Here is a 17266-nt window from a genome sequence, read left to right as displayed (position 1 = left end):
GCACACCACTAAAGCAATTGTGAAAGAAATAGTTTTCAATTGGATGGTCCCGACTACTCAAACACCGGGAGGGATGAAATCAAAGTGGAAAGCATTCTGGGAGGAGTCTGAGCATGAATGAAGGCTAGAATTAGTAGATATGGCAATGTGCAGAAAAAGCCAGGCAAATGGAGGGGATGTCCTGGGTAGTAGTTTAGTGAACACAGTGACCCAGTCCAAAACTCAGATTCTACTCAAGGCACTAGGTAGCATATGTCTTTAGTGGGTACATCTCAGAATGAATAAAAACCATACCAGATACCAGTGCCATATTGGTAACATGCCCACTTCCTATATTCAGAGAATGTTTGAGATATTGGCTAATGAAGCAGTTTTTTTCCTGTGAAAATGTAACATTGGCCCAAATTCAGACTCCAGAATCTGCAAACATACAGCCTATTACCTGGTGACAGAAAGACACTGCATTCCCTGCCAAACCTGTGGCAGAGGGCTAGCCCCACATAGTGAAGCAACACTTCTTGTGTTTAATGGCTCCAGAGCTTTGGCATGGGCAGTGCTAGCCAACCAGCTGCAGAGCACATCTAGTGCCTGGCCTGACTGCCACGTTCTGTATTTTCTAAGAGACTAGCTAAAACACCTTGATTTCCCAAGATTCCAATTTTAATAGGCATTAGGAAGTTATGAATGATAAGACCAAGATTAATTACAGATCAAATCCCTCTCCTAGAAACAAAACAAAAACAAAAACCCAAGGATGCATTTTCATTCACTGCTCATCACTTTCCCTCTGCAAGATGTCAGTTCTCCCCTCTCCCAGTCCACTTCTGCCACAGAGAACATGATAGACATCTCTTAGGCAGTGGCTCAGGGAGGGGCGGGGCTGTGAGAGTGGGAAGCCCTGAGCTCTGGGCAGAAGTAATGATTCCCATATTGCTTTGAAGGGGTTGCAGGGTCTCCATGGAGCTCTTGGTCCCCCAGGAGCATCTGGCATCCCAGGTTCAAAAGGTAAGGAATATTTTCTTGTTTAATATGTTTTTTTTCCCAGAGCAATGTGAATTTCTGGTAGGCCCAGGGCTCTCCTGGTTAAGGGGAGGATTCTGTGTTTAAGGGAAAGTGAGTTGATTTACGGTTCCCCTTAGGCCAGACCCCCTTTGCAGTCTTTGTTCCTCAAAGACATGCAACAAATGGTGATTTGATAATTCCGTGGTTCATTCAATCTTCCTGCCTTGCAGACACAGCGGCAGAGGGGAACCTTGTCTCTAGAGGGTCTCTTTCCCTGCTGAACCCAGTCCACTGAGCAAGAAAAATTCCCATCCATCATTGCTCCATTCTGGTTATGTTTTAGAGCCCCTTCCATTATCTTCTCTGCCCCTACTTGCCTAGTAATGTATTTCTCTATGGAGATATGCTGCATGTAGAAGCATTTCATGCCAATAGCCTGGTAGCATCTCAACCCTTTGTTGATGATTGGTCACTTTTTACCAAATGAGTAATTTTGTCAAGGAACTCTTCTGGCTATACTGAATCTGGGAAGATTTTTGCCTTCAAAAGACATCCTTGCCCGGCCAGTGTGGCTCAGTGGTTGAGCATCAACCCATGCACCAAGAGGTCACCAGTTCAATTCCTAATCCAGGCACATGCCCATGTTGTGGGCTCAACCCCAGTGGGGGTCATGCAGCGGGTGGCCAATCTATGTTCTCTTTCACCGATGTTTCTTTCTCTCTCCCTTTCCCTTCCTCTCTCTATAAAATCAATAAAGAAAAATACTTTTTTAAAAGACCTCCTTATGACAAAATGAGCTATAGCTTCTCCTGACCATTTGAACAATGTATTGATATCCCCAGGAGACCACGGCCAGACACCTGGACTTCCTGGTAGCCCAGGACCAAAGGGACAACCTGGGGAACCCGGCTTGAAAGGTAAGGTTGCTGTACTTTTGTCTCATGTCTCACAGACTCCTCAAAACTGAGGATTAGAAGGAATTTTCGAGGTCAACTCCAAGTTCTGCAACTTCTATCCAGTGCAGAAAAACTCCTACCTGACATGTGTATGCTCATAGGCAGCACACAGTTTTCTTCAAGCAAACCAGCCTCCTCTTTTGTCAAGATTTGTAGCTTTATATCTGTGAAATAATTATATCCACCCCTTTAGTTTATAGTTATCTAAACTTGTTCTCAAACATTTCCACCCATTGCTTCTATATCTGGGGACACTCAGAATAAGTTTACTTACTTTTCAATTGAGTAGCACCTTTCAAATGTGAAGATGGCTGCCATGATCCTTTTCAAAGTGTCTTCATTGAATCTAACAACCACGACAGTTCAAGTGGCTTCACCTTCCTGCTCTCCCTCCAAAAAGAAGGAACACACTGCCCAAAATGTGACCTGATTACTCAGCATTTTTCTTGATTTTTAGGCATGAAAGGAAAAGCTGGACCAATTGGTGATACAGGTTTTCCTGGAATTAAAGGAGACGATGGGGAAGTTGGTATTCCTGGAGATGTTGGCCTTCCTGGCTCCCCAGGTACCATGCCACATGACAACTTTATTCTAAAAAAGTTAGGATTACCTTCAAGGCATGACCCATTCTGAACTTCTACCTTGGTTCACTTTTAGGATTTCCTGGGATGGCAGGCATGAGAGGAAATCCAGGGCTTCCAGGTTCTCCAGGCCACCCAGGGTCACCTGGACCCCTGGGGCCACCTGGCCTAATAGGAAGTAAAGGTATGTGTATTTTGGAGAAGACAGTAGGGTAACAGGCCCTTCCCTCAAAAAAGGACAGCAACTATTTTATATTAGGAGACACTAGCTGGGGTTAAGTCATATTCAAGAGAGTCATTGACTGGGCCACATGAGGGATAATGGGAAAGGAGGACGGAGAGGAAGAAAGGAGGGCAACCATAAATGGGAACAGGAGAACATAGAATTAATGAAGAGAAGACTTATCAAGGAGGGCATATAAAAGCTTTTCCCTGACGTAGAGATTGGGCAGCGAGTCTCTGGGAGCTGGCAACTCAAGGTATTGGCATTTGCTACTCTGAGTTCTTGAAGAAACCTAAGTAACTATCACCCTGTTCTTAAAGCTATATTGGTTTCTAATAAGAGTCAAAAAATCCTAGGGTGGAGTGTATAGGTTAAGGGTGGTCTAGTCTCCCTTAGGGAGACTCAAGAAAGACCATGATCTTTAAAATGAGGACTTGGCAGTGCCCTTAGGGACAGGACCTCTTGTTGACCCTGCATGACTTAGAGTTGCTAAAGCCATTTCTGATATTCTCTCCCCTTAGGTTATCCTGGAGTTCTTGGTTTGCATGGATTAAATGGGCTTCCAGGAACCAAGGGTACTCCTGGAGCTCCAGGTAAGGAGGACCCTCAAGGGCAAGGAGGAGAGCACCAGCTCTAACAGAAGCCTGGCAGAGGCTGGCCATGAATTCTTGACTGTAGTATATCCCAAATCCCTGGACTCATGGGTCTCTTTGCCAGCCCCCAATTTTGGCTGCCTTGATATGGGAGGGGGGGGAGATAGGGTTTGTCCTTCTACTTGAATGAGGTCTCCTCCCTCTTATTTCAGGCAGGTCCCCCAATAAGTAAGTTAGGCATGAGGACCTCACCCCCCACTGAGTTCTGTCCCTTCCCTTTCTCTCTGCATCTCTTCCTAGGACCCAGTATAACTGGTGTGCCAGGGCCAGCTGGCTTGCCTGGTCCCAAAGGAGAAAAAGGTTCTCCAGGAATTGGCACTGGAGCCCCAGGCAAGCCAGGCGTGAAAGGACAAAAAGGTGGCCGAGGTAAGTGACCCCAAGTCAAGCCTTGTAGAGCTGAGTGAGGGCTGCCTAGGGAGCCAGGTTTGGAGTTTGCAGCTCACAGGGTTGAGCTGTGCATGTTTTCACATCCCTGGGAATTTCAGAACCCAGTGGAACAGACTGCTGAGGAAAAGAGAGTAGGCATGTCTAGGGCTTTCCTGGGAAGGGGTGTTAGGGAGAAGTTCAGAGAGTCCCCTCTAGCCTCCAGATTGCCTCCCACTCTTCCTTATTTAAACTCAGGGCCTTCTTTGCACACTTGGCCAGAGCCTGGGTTTAATGGTCCTGAGGGACAGAGCTTGACCACTTAGCGGTTTGTAGAAAATTCCTCAGTGTCCAGTGTGGATGGCACTCCCAGTGGCCTGGGAAGACAGTGTGGCTGCTGGAAGAGGTCCAAGGCTAAGAAGATAAATGTCTCCCTATGCCAGGCACACAGTAGGCACTCAATTAGGATTTGTTACCTTTACTAAAAGACAGGTTTCCCTTTAATCTCGGTCCCTGACTCACACACTGTCTGAAGTCCCTTTCCTCACCTGCCAGTGAGAGTGAATTATGATTAGTGTACTCTCCTTAGGAATGTTCTGAAGACCCATATATACCCCATTCAGTTTAAAACAGGAAACGAGCCCTGGCCAGTTTGGCTCAGTGGTTAGAGTGTCAGTCACTAAATTAATTTCCTTTTTTTTTTTTTTTGGTATGCGCCCCTAGTGGGAACTGAACCTGGGACTCTCTGGTCCACAGGCCAACACTCCAACCACTGAGCCAAACGGCCAGGGCAAATTGTTAATTTCCTTTAGCTATCTGAGGTAATAAAATCACGATAACAAGTGCAGCAAACAGCACATGTCAAGATGGATACATTTCAGGAGCATAATGTTGAGAGAGAGAAAAAGCAAGTGTACGAGGAATGCATTTGGTATGATCCCATTGCTAAATATTCATAAATAAGCAAAAACAACCAAAATATTGTTTAGGATACAAACATGCGTGGTCAAATTGTTTTGAAAAGGGAACAATGAACACAAAATTCAGAAGTGGGTGCCTCTGAGAGGGAGGGAAGTTGGTGGGATCTTTAAGGACATGCAGTGGTAATGCTATCTTCTCTTTCTTAAATAATTGGGGGGCTGGAACAGATGTTCATTATATCTGGATTATTTTTTACATATGATTTCTAAATATTCCCTCTTTTCTCTCTGGTCCATGGGCCAACGCTCTAACCGCTGAGCCAAACAGGCCAGGGCTCTTTTCTCTAATTTAATATCTAATGTAAAAAGTTTGCTTTAAAAACAAATATTACACCCCCCCCCATAGGAACTTATATCTGATTTGATCATAGAAATCAGTGTAAAATGAGTATTTACCCCTAAGGAAACTTCCTATAGCAATCCCTGACCGTATAATACCTTTATATAAATAACTTCAAATTATACCATTCATTTTTTAAAGTTATACGAAATATTTTGAGGCTGACTTCGTATATTTAAGGTTTTTTAATGCTCTGACACTGGAATGAGTTGGAAAAATGCCATCTTGTGTTTTCATATGCTCATTTAAAGTGTCTTATTTTTAAAGAAATACAAGAAGTATTTTTTGTTGTTCGTTTTTTTACTACTTCAGGTCAGTAGTACTTTATTTCAGATTTAGTGGTAAATTGGTGTAATTATAAAATAAAGAAACAGGTAAAAAGAAGAGGTGGCTCCAAAAACTGAAATGGAATTTTTATAATCCATATGCTGCCCACACGTACTCTACTATATATAGTGTCTCATTTACTAGTTTTGTATAATTTCAGATATATTTTTTCAGAAAAAAAAACCAATATTTCTTTCTTTTCAGATTTTTACTTTTGTGAAAATGAAAATAACTTCAAAGGTTTATCAAGAAACAGCTGACAATATTAAAATTAGTACCATATGGCCTTGCAACTGGTGGTTCTTTGTATTTTTATTTTCTTTTTCAGACCTGTAATTAGAGACTTCTTGAAATTTATTTTTTCTTTCTCTATATTTCCTCAGCATTCAATTCATTACTGAGCTATTAAAACACCTGAATTAACCAGTCTATCATCTTTCTTTACAAGTTTTCATGGATATACTTTTACTATTTCTTACCTAAACATGAGAAATTCAGCATTACTATAGTCAGCTTGTCAAAAAATAAAATGCAACCAATATCTTGGAATTTTCTTGTTATAAACAAAAAATAAGAATCTCAACCACCAGAATAGTTTATCATCCAGTTTGAATCTATTTCTCTTCATTTGAATATCTTCTAGAATATACCAAAGTAATAAGCACATTTCTTTCATTCTAAAAGTATAATATGAACTTCTACATTTCTATATATGATGTGTTTTTTCATCAAGAGTACCATCTACATATTCAATGTGTGCATATTAAATAAATCTTCTGTCATCAGTTGAATTTCTTTTTTGTTTGGAATATAGTATAATAAAATAATTCCATAAACAGAAAATTTGTAAGTCAGTATTAAAATTTAGCAAACAAGTATTCTGTATCTACCCTAATGCATGACTATTCTCTTTGGCCAAAAAGAGGAAAGGGATTTACTACAGAGAAATTTGTTCTCTAAGCTTAATTAAGCAAGCATTCAGCTAATATCATGGATTACCTATAAAAGTGTTTTCCAGTTTGCCTGGAAGACCTAGAAGTTAGTTCTAGAAGACATTAGAAGGCACAGTGCCATGGGCACCTCCTTTTTGACCCAGCAGGTGTCTATTCTGACTGGTTGAGCACTGTGCTCCACCTTGATCTGTAACCTTTTCTGAATAACATCAGACATAACTGGCTAACTTAATGAAATGTGTGACAAAAACAGTAGATTTAAAAACACTTTGGGAAACTTCAATTCCAGGTGCTACAGTCATGCCTTTTTTCCCCCCTGATTTTGGGGAAATCTAAAATATTTCCATTACCAGTGAGGTTGGGGAGCTAGAAATTTCCAAAGCTTTATTGAAATTAAATGCAGCAGTTGCTGGGTGCAGGCAGTCTCTGAACCCTGTCAGCTACTTCATCTGCTGGCTGACAAAATAGAATGAAGGGAGAAGAGCCCTCTGCCGGCATCTGCTGGTCTGGCAACTACCTAAGGGCTCCCATTTTCTGTGTAAATACCATTTTCTCTGAGAGAGCCTAATGCTCTCCTGGATATACAAAGTCCATGCAGCTTGTTTTATTTGTTCTTTGCAGGTTTCCCAGGTCTCCAGGGCCCTGCTGGTCTCCCTGGTGCCCCAGGCCTCTCCTTGCCCTCAGTCGTAGCAGGACAGCCTGGAGACCCTGGGCGACCAGGGCTAGATGGAGAACGAGGTAAAGACAGGAAGCCCAAATGAGGACTGACCATTAGCTTTTGTCTGGAGTTTGGGGAGGTCCCATATACAGTTCAGCACCACCTCTATGACTGGACATGCATGGGCCTGCTCAGCCTCACATTCCTCCCCCAGCAGGGACACATTTGGCTAAAAGGGTTTTTGAAGGTCTGGGCACTGGGACCCGACAGCCAGCCAGAGAACATTCTCTGCCCTGGGGATGAGCTTTGGCTTCCTATTAGTCCAAAGGCTTTCAGCAGTGGCCGCTTCCTGCTCACCTGCCCTTACTTAACCCTTTTCCCATCTCATCCCTAGGCCGTCCAGGCCCTCCGGGGTCCCCAGGTCCCCCTGGGCCATCCTCCAATCAAGGTGACCCTGGAGACCCTGGCTTCCCCGGAATTCCTGGTCCTAAGGGGCCCAAGGGAGACCAAGGAATTCCAGGTTTCTCTGGCCTCCCTGGAGAGCTGGGACTGAAAGGTATGACTGATTGCTTGGCTGGCTTTTGGGCCCTTTTCCACTCTACAGTCAGACATGGCTCCTTCCTATAGCCCTGTGAAGAGAGGTCAGCTGATAATGTTCTTCCTGCCCTCACCTTTGCCTAGTCTCTACTCCCCACCACCAGCACCACCATGCCAGGCCCTGACTTGCTTTCGTTTGGACTTTGCCAGGCATGAGAGGTGAGCCTGGATTCATGGGGACTCCAGGCAAGGTTGGCCCACCTGGAGACCCAGGATTTCCCGGGATGAAGGGGAAGGCAGGCCCAAGAGGTGAGTTGAGAGCTTGTGCCAGGCTGATCATAAGCTAGAAGAAGGGGTCCAGAGGTAACATTCCTTCGAGAGTCACTGCACACCCCACCAAGAAAGCCTGGATGCCTGAAACAGCTGAATCAAGCTCCTCTAGGGAGGCAGTTTGGTGATTTCTGCCCCCATTAGCTCCCAGGACTGAAAGCCACTGCTGCTTTGCCACCATAGATCCTACCACTGGTCTCCCCACTCTACATTAGTGGACATTGGGTTTGCATTCAGATCACCACTCACCCATTTGCTCAATTCAGAAATGAAAAAACAATCTTCCCTATACTTTACTATCACCTCTGTCACTCACACACATCTAATCCATTAGCAAGCCCTGAGGATTGCATCTCCTACATGTGCCCTGCATCCATTCACCTCTTATCACCACTACCATTCAGGTCCAAGCCATCAACATTCCCCACATGAATCACTGCAGTGACCTGAGATTACTAGTCTCCCTATTTCCATTGTGCACTTCCCCTAACAATCATTTCTCCACACAGTGGTGAGAGAGATGTTACAAAACTTAAATCAGCCCAGCCAGTGTAGCTCAGTGGCTTGAGCATCTTGCTATGGACTGAGAGCTCCTGGTTCAATTCCCGGTCAGGGCACATGTCCAGGTTGTGGGCTCAATATCCAGTAGGGGGCGTGCAGGAGACAGCCAATTGATGTTTCTCTCTCATATCGACGTTTCCAACTCTCTCCCTTTCTCTCTCTCCAAAAGTCAATAAAAACATCTTTTAAAATGTAATAAAAAAATTAAGTCATCCACTGTCTTCTCATGGCATATAAATAAACAAACTATGGCCACAAAGCCCTATGTGATTACCTCCCTTTTTATTCTCATCACCAGCCCTTCCCCTTTGCAGTTCACTGTGCTCTTGCCACACTAGCCTCTCTGTTATCCAAAAACACCTGGCCACAGGGCCTTTGCACATGCTACTTCTACTTCCTGGTATACTTTTGCCCCTCCACAGCTCTTTCTAATGCTTCAATGGTCTCAGCTTCAATGTTACTGCTTATAAGATGCCACTATCACTCTCTCTAAAGCAAGTTCCCCACTTCATTGCCCCCTCCCCTTCTTCCCATTGCCACTGCACTATTCATTTCCTTTGTAGCACTTTTCATAATTTGTAGTAAGATAATGGCATTTGTCAGGTTATACATTTTCATCTTTATCACCAGATCATAATCTCCATGAACATCTGTCTTATTCACTGCTCTATCCCCTGATCTACACAGTAGGCACTCAAGAAACACTTGTTCAATGAATTAGTAAGCAAATTGGTGTGTTTGACTTAAATAGTAAGCCAGCTGCCTGGATTTGGGGTCCTAGGCTGTGATGTCAATTGAACCTCTGGGATTAGAGGCATCCCCTTGGCCTCCTTGGCACTGCATTCTGACCAGGGAGTGAGTAAACCAACCACCCCAGCACCGAGCCAAGTCTCAGACTACCATATTTACAACAAACATTTCCTGACTTGCCTACTACAGATCAGGCCCTGTGCTGAGCCCTCAGAAGACAAGATAAATACAATTTAGCCCCCGTCATCAAGAAACTACCAATCCACTGAGCAGATAGATGGGTAAAGAGAACATTGTGTAAAGTGTGGTGAGAGCTGTCCTGGTGGCATTCAGGGGGGACTGTGAGGACAAAGAGGAAGGGCAGAAAACTGGTGATTTTGAGGCAGAAAGGAAGGCTTCCAGGGACACACCCAGACTTCCTCCTTGGCCTCCACCTGACATTTCCATTCCTCCCACCTGCACATAGGCTTTTCTGGGCCCCCAGGTACTCCTGGCCAAACACCAATTGCAGAAGCCATCCAAGCTCCTCCTGGACCCATGGGTCTACCGGGCATCGATGGCACCCCTGGTCTCATGGGGGATCCTGGAGTTCTAGGCCCTGTAGGCCTACAAGGTAAGAACGATGCCAGAGAAAGGGGACTTTTCAGGGAGCTGAGACAGCCTTAGCTGAGAAGCTGAACAAACCGGCTGGAAAGCCCAGCTCCAAGGGGACACCTTCCTCAAGCATTTTCTCCACTCCTCACAGTGTTGCCAAGCTTCTTGCCAGGAGGAAGAACAAGCAGAACCAGCAGTTGTATTTGGTTTTAGAAAATGTGTGAGCGGACTATAACAGCTACTCCAGACAGCTTGACCCTCACTAATATGCTGCTGAGAGAAGGAAGGAGTGTGGTGGGGGATGAAAGACAATGGAGAAAGTCCAGGGCTGGAGGACGGGAAACTCGGTTTCTAATCCCCGTTTTTCCCTTGACTAGAGTAAGTTAGCAGTCTCTCTGCGCCTCTGTGTCCTCATTTCTGGCATGGGATGCCAGCAGTGACCCTGCATTTTCCCCGGTGCTGCTGGGAGGATGAGAGGAAGGGAGGAGGAAATAAATGTGAAGTGGCTCAGAAGGGCTTAGTTTAGGGTGCAGTCCCAGAGCCCAGATGCCCTGACATGAGTTAAGGACTAGCCCAGAAGCTCAGCCCTGAGTTCAGTGTGAGCCCCTGTATGACAGCCAGTGCACCCTCTCCTGGTGACTCTTGGGCATGACATACGAGTCCCTTTTTTCTAGAGGGTTCCTCAAGACTCTCCATATTGAGTATCCCGCTGTGGGCCTTCTCTCTTTGTAGGCTCCAAAGGTTTACCTGGCATCCCTGGCAAAGATGGCCTGAGTGGGCTCCCCGGCCCTCCTGGGGCTCTTGGCGATCATGGTCTCCCTGGACTGCAAGGCCCTCCAGGATTTGAAGGTCTGGCAATGTCAGCACTAGGGGCAGAGGGCTTTTGTGAGGGTTTGAGGCTTGGTGGTGAGTTAAAATACCAAATCTGAAAACTAGGAAACCTGATGGTAAAGCTTGACATTACTCAGAGGCAGGAAAACTTGGCTCTAATTCATTCCCCCTGAGCCTGTGAAGGATTAGAGCCCTACATTCCTGAAGACAAAGGTCTGTTCCAAATCCTCTTAAGAGCTCTGACTCTACTGGATAGCATTTCCCCCTGTCCTTCACCTCCCTTTTTCTACCCAGGGATTCTGATGTGGATGGGAGGGAGTGGTTCAAGGGATAAGAAAATTTGAGATATGCTACTTACCTCCCATCTTAATCCGAGATAGCAATCAGTTGCCCTGAGTAGAGAACAGTTGTGGGGTTCAGTGGGAAAGTGGTATGATCTTTTACTATGGGGCAGGAGAGGAGGGCACAATGTTGCCCCGCTAATCCAAACACTGTTTTTGCTGCCTCTGATCCAGTAGGTAAAGGTTCTTAATTACCTCCTATGATAGCCTGAAAGGCTGGCCCAAGAAATATCCTCCTCTGTCCCTTCTTAGAGAACCCAAAGCTAGGTGACTGTGGGAGGGAAGCCAGACAGTGTGCTCTTTAAAATGGAGATTTAGTAACTGGATAAAGTCATGCCCCATTATCTGTGGGGGATACATTCTGAGACCCCCCAGTGGATACCTAAAACCATGGAGAGTACTGAATTCTATGTATACTGTTTTTTTTCCTATATGCATGCCAATGATAAAGTTGAACTTATAAATTAGGCACAGTATGAGATTAAGAACGTTAATAATAAAATAGAACAATTATAACAATTTATTGCAATAAAATGTATATGAATGACTTTGGGGTCATTATTAAACAAAATAGAGGTCACTTGAACACAAGTATTGCAATACCTTGGCAGTAGATTAGATAACTGAGAGGGCTACTAAGTGACTATGGGCAGGGAGCATATACAGTGTGGAGATGCTGGACAAAGGGATGCTTCACATCTTGGGCATGACAGAGTTGGATGGTGCAAGATTTCATCATGCTACTCAGAATGGCACACAGCAGCTTAAAATTTATGAAGTGTTTATTTCTCAAAATTTCCATTTAATATTTTCCGACTGTGGTTGATCATGGGGACCTGAAACTGCAGAAAGCAAAATCCAAGCTAAGGGAGGACTACTGTACATCTGAGTTGGCATTCTAGCTCCACCATTTTCTAGTTGTGGGACCTCTGGGCCTCAGTTTACTCATCTACAAATTGGGGTAATTAAATTGTGCCCTACTCAATGCTTGGCACAAAGTAAGTAGCTGCTGTTATTATTAGCTGCATCTGGCTCACCTCTTTCCTGCTCTTTCTCTCTCAGGACCTCCAGGAAAACAGGGCCCCTTTGGAAAGGCTGGACTGCCTGGACAGAGTGTGAGAGTGGGCTACACCTTGGTGAAGCATAGCCAGTCAAAACAGGTGCCCCTGTGCCCCGCTGAGATGACCCAGCTGTGGGTGGGTTACAGCTTGCTGTTCATCGAGGGGCAGGAGAAAGCCCACAACCAGGACTTGGGTAGGTACTGACTCTGACAGCCAGCCCTGGCCACCTGTCACCACAAAAACCAAGAGACATGCTCCTTACTCCTCCAGCCCTTGATGGGCCCACTGTTGGGTATTGGGTTACAAGCATCAGCTCTGGAGTCAGACAGATCTGGGTTGTAACATTAGCCATGTACCCAGGGTCAAATTATTCAGCCTCTCTAAGCCTCTTCTTCCTGATGGTGTAAGGATTACATGAAATCACCCAATGTAAATTGCTTAGAACAATGTTTGGCACATATAAAGCATCCAAATATGTTAGGGATTAGTAGTAGTAATAAGATGACCTGTGGGGCAAGGATGATTACCCAAGAATTAACTGTGTTGTCTACAGGTATGCTAACTCTGCAAAGCAGACTTGCTCTATTAAATGCTGGTTTTACAAAGCAGATTAATTAGGGAGTCATTATTCAGTTCATAAAAAGATTATTTTCATTACCAAACTTCCCAGATGCATTGAAAATAGGATTTGATCAACAGACTTCAGTGTATGGTACAGTGTTCCAAGATGGTAAGTGTCCCTGTTCTGGCACAATTGGTTGGATGTAAACCCAAACCACCATCCAGCCAAGTCCAAGGAGCCCTGGGCATAGTCCCAGCCTAGCCCATCTTCTCTCCTTCTAGGGTTTGCTGGCTCCTGCTTGCCCCGCTTCAGCACCATGCCCTTCATCTACTGCAACATTAATGAAGTGTGCCACTATGCCAGGCGCAATGATAAGTCCTACTGGCTCTCTACCACCGCCCCCATCCCCATGATGCCCATCGGCCAGACCAAGATCCCCCAGTACATCAGCCGCTGCTCTGTGTGTGAGGCACCCTCGCAAGCCATTGCTGTGCACAGCCAGGATATCACCATCCCACAGTGCCCCCTGGGCTGGCGCAGCCTCTGGATCGGGTACTCCTTCCTCATGGTAAGGCCTCTGCCCCAGTGTAGAGGCAGAGCGCAGGGATCTCGGGGGAGGGGGGGGTCCCTCAGACTGGTTTTCAGGCTTAAGGGACATGAGGTAGAAACCAAGGAGTTTGAAAGGAAGAAAAATGCTTGGCCTGGGCTTGGCTAAAGATCAGAGAGCCCACTTCTGCATGAATGACAGGTAATTACAGGTGTGAATAGAAAGGAACAGTTTGCACCCAGTGGTTCAGGGGTGAGAATATCTATGAATCACCGGCACAGGCCCTGAAATCTTTATGCCTGCTTCAGTTATGCCACAAGCAAGGGAAGGAGGAGGAACCACCCAATCTGGATAGACAGTGAGGGACAAGGTGTCCTCACTTAAGGCTGAGACACACTCTCACTGGTCAGGCTGGGCACGGCACTTCCTTCTTTTCTGTCCATGCTTGCTCTAGCCACCTGCTCCCAAAAGGCTCGGATGAGGGCATATTGTGTTTCCAGGTCCTTGCTGGGATATCTGCTGCCTTGCCATTTCGATGGGAAGGCAATGGCCAGCCAAGCTACGTGTCTTGATAAGAAAGAGCTGAGAATGTTTGTAAGCCCAAGGCAGCATCAAGTCCTTCACACAAAATTCCATGAATAACTGGGCACATTAAATAAGTAAAGGTCAGGTTTAAGGCCAGGATAACTCCGAGGGCAAACCAGTGTGACATCCACTGAAATACCTGCTTCACCAAAGCTCCTTTGCTAAAACACCAGGGGTGAGATGGGGAGAGAGTATCAAAGAAGAACTAATTACCAAACTGCAGTCTTCCTCACATTAGTGTACCTACCTGGGGTGATATACTTCATTTTTTATTTTTTTATTTTTTATTGATTAATTTTTGTTACAGATGTTTCTCCCCCCCCCCCCACTGATTCCCCCCGATATACTTCATTTTTGCTCTATCTTTGTGAATTGGGCAATTTGTCCCAATGTAATACAGAATTACCTATCAGTCTGTCCTGTCCATTGAGCTTCCACAAAGAATGGTACAAAAGTTATGTTCGAAATATCATGTGCTTTGCTCATGGGAGTGCTCTTAAACCCTTATTCAGAATCTCTTTACTCGTACTGTACACATTATTCTAACATACAAGAATATCTATATTTTTTCTGAAAATGTGTAAGGGTAGGAATTTGGACTGCCTAGTAAGGCATCTTGAAGCAATGAACCATGCCTGCTAAAAGGGAGAAAACAATTCAAAGGCCACCCAAGAGCTTTACAAGCTGTGTCTCTTGGTCCAGGTTCCCTGCATAATCCTCCAAAGCAAAAGCCAACATTTCACAGCAACAAGCCTGGGTCATCTGCAAAGTGTAAAATACATCGTCTGTTGATTAGTAAGGCGGGTAATGTGTCATTCATACTAGAAAGCTTTCTACTGGAGGATCAAAATGAGGAAATTTTTGATCCTTCATTTATTAGGAAAGGTCATTTTTATGGAGACACATTTTCCCAAAGTTTTGCGAAGTAATGTGTTATTGTGTGTCCAACTTGAGCATTTGTCCCATTGGCCATTTGCTGACCTGGGTGTGTATGAGGCCTCCCCACCTCCTGTGGTCCACATAATAACCCAGCTGAGGTGAGGGGGGGGCAGGAGTGGAGTGAGGTGGCTTCAGTCTGTGGGTACAGTGACCAGAGATTATTGGCTCATGAGTAGCACCAATGAGGAAATCCTGAAAATGAGTAGTGTGGGAGCTTCCTAAAGTGAGGGCTGGGATGTTAGGCTTAATCTGAGGCCTACATGTATACAGCAGGTAACAAACACTATATGTAGCCCTAAAGGTTGTGGTACAGATTGAAAATATAAGTTCTAATGAAGGTAAATTCAGAGTAAGAGCTATTAATAGATATGCTGGGGGAAGGGCCGGTGGTTTAACCACTTTGTGGAGTTTTGCATGTATTTTTCCTTCTTGGCATACACCACCAGGGGCTTGGAGTAGACAAAGGGCTTTGAGAACTGCATCCCAAAACCTATTGAATTTTCCTTAAGTCAGCCTTTCGCACACTTATTTGGCCATGGAATTGGTGGTGGTGGGGGGGGCTCCTAGCACACCTTGGAACTCAGTGGGGCAGCAGCAGTTTGGGAAACACTGGCTGAGATGTGGCTGCAGACCATGCACAGTGGGTTGGGATGGCACTGGGGATCTTGGAAGGGGTACTGCTGGCCTTAAGATCACTACAAGGGAGGATGAGTGGCCCAGGTCCTAAAATAAAGCCTTTGGTCTCCTGGCTACACACTAGGGCTGAGCCAAGGGGCCTGAGCTTAGGAAGGAAGCACACATTCCCCCTGGAGCAGCAGAGCATCCATCCTCTCCCATGGACCAAGCTCACACCTCACCCCTGTCTGTTTCAGCACACTGCTGCTGGTGCAGAGGGTGGAGGCCAGTCTCTGGTCTCACCTGGCTCCTGCCTAGAGGATTTTCGCGCCACTCCTTTCATTGAGTGCAGTGGTGCCCGGGGTACCTGCCACTACTTTGCCAACAAATATAGTTTCTGGCTGACGACAGTGGAGGAGAGGCAACAGTTTGGGGAGGAACCTGTACCGGAAACATTGAAAGCCGGGCAGCTCCACAAGCGAGTCAGCCGCTGCCAGGTGTGTATGAAAAGCCTGTAGTGTGGCCCCTGCCACTCAGCCCCTTGCTGTCCCTTCACCCACACAATGGTCACCTCACAAAACTGAACCATCTGAAGAAGGAAGGCGTAAGCCCATTTTGCTACCTGGCAAGTTGTCTATTGGAGTCTCATTTGGGCTGCACTACTGGACACTGATCACCCCAACCCTCAGGACCAATGGGTGATTCCACCCCGCTGACATCTGCTAAACCATTTCCATCAACCTGGTGCTACTGTTTGATTCGGATGTTTGTGTGACTATTCACGGCTACCTCAGAAAAACCTGCTGGGCTGCCAGTTTCTTAGACTGCTACCTTTCCTTGCCATCTTGATCACAAAGTGTTTCTATACTAGCTAAGTCATCTGTTTATGTCCAGAGGTCACCACGCATTATTTAGCTTAAACCAGAACCCAGTGTTTCCACATGAAAAAAAAATTATCTAGCTAAGCATTCATGGATGACTCAAGTCTGCATAGAGCAAGCCCTCATCCTTTAAGGAAACCCACAGTGTCTAGGCAGGCAGCAGACCTGGAATGAGGTGACAGCCAATAGCCCAGGATGAGTTCTGACTCCTTTGAGAGTGGGCACGACTGGGCTCCATATTGCTTAGGGAAGTTTGAAGGCCAGAAACCAAGAAGGGTTCATTAACCTCATATGGTCCTAGACAAATCACATCCTCCTTGCCAGCTCCCTCCCAGGCAGAGACCTATGACTTCGCCTGGTCCAAAGTAGAGTAGAGGATGCATCAAATGTGTCCGGGCTCATAAAGGGAAATGAGAACTACAGCCATTTCTCCCAGGTCAGGGGTAGAGAGGTGGGTGGGTAAGAAGCGTGAATTTTACTTCAAACTCCAGGATAAAAAAGGTAAATCTCTTGTTCCAATTTCTCAGAAGTCCCTGTTTAATCTAATGAAATTCAGATGTGTGTAATGTGGCAAATAAAAGGTGCAGTTTGTTGATTCCTTTGCATTTTGAGGCTGTTAGAGACTTTCTATTAAAATGTCCATCCAATTGCTCTTTTAGAGGTAGCCTGTGAAGATATTTTAATAAATTTTTAAAACTTCATAAAAATCTAACACACTCCTCTCTTAAGCAGTTAGCAGACCTAAAGCAAGCCTGAGTTGACTACAAAGTGTATTGTATTCTGTTTGGGGGATTTGTTTGAACCATTTTCTTTATCAGTTACTCAGAACACTTAGCTATGTTGATATGATGCAATTCCTTCCAGATGATTCTTAAACATTATGTAGACTGTGCCAACACAAACAAAACATAATCAGTATAATCTGTATTATTGTTACCTTCACCTCCTCTCTGAGTAATAAGCATGGTTGTCAGCTTTGTACATCACAAATAAAAGGAACTAAATACGAACATTTGACTCTTGATGTTCTTTGATGAAAACCTTTCTAAAGTCTATCTCACTATAATTCATGAGTCCCCCTCAGGGCCATGGGGGT

The 17266-nt window shown here is 45.2% G+C and overlaps 1 protein-coding gene across 1 annotated transcript in view; it reads left to right on the top strand.

Annotated features, from left to right (window-relative positions):
- The window catches only part of COL4A6 (collagen type IV alpha 6 chain), a 438122-nt gene extending 421340 nt beyond the window's left edge, over positions 1-16782 (top strand). Inside the window, exons 32-45 of the mRNA XM_036271343.1 lie at positions 942-1005; positions 1845-1919; positions 2416-2523; positions 2616-2723; positions 3284-3355; positions 3656-3781; positions 7000-7116; positions 7431-7592; positions 7784-7882; positions 9681-9827; positions 10541-10657; positions 12043-12234; positions 12885-13171; positions 15547-16782. Of these exons, the coding sequence (XP_036127236.1) occupies positions 942-1005; positions 1845-1919; positions 2416-2523; positions 2616-2723; positions 3284-3355; positions 3656-3781; positions 7000-7116; positions 7431-7592; positions 7784-7882; positions 9681-9827; positions 10541-10657; positions 12043-12234; positions 12885-13171; positions 15547-15807 (1935 nt within the window). The 3' untranslated portion in view covers positions 15808-16782. The remainder of the gene's footprint in view (positions 1-941; positions 1006-1844; positions 1920-2415; positions 2524-2615; positions 2724-3283; positions 3356-3655; positions 3782-6999; positions 7117-7430; positions 7593-7783; positions 7883-9680; positions 9828-10540; positions 10658-12042; positions 12235-12884; positions 13172-15546) is intronic.
- Positions 16783-17266: the final 484 nt, after the last annotated feature.

The sequence above is a fragment of the Molossus molossus genome, unplaced genomic scaffold (assembly GCF_014108415.1).
Source record: "Molossus molossus isolate mMolMol1 unplaced genomic scaffold, mMolMol1.p scaffold_m16_p_2, whole genome shotgun sequence".
NCBI lineage: Eukaryota > Metazoa > Chordata > Mammalia > Chiroptera > Molossidae > Molossus > Molossus molossus.
The sequence above is the reverse complement of the archived record's forward strand: the minus strand, read 5'-3'. Positions and strand labels throughout refer to the sequence as shown.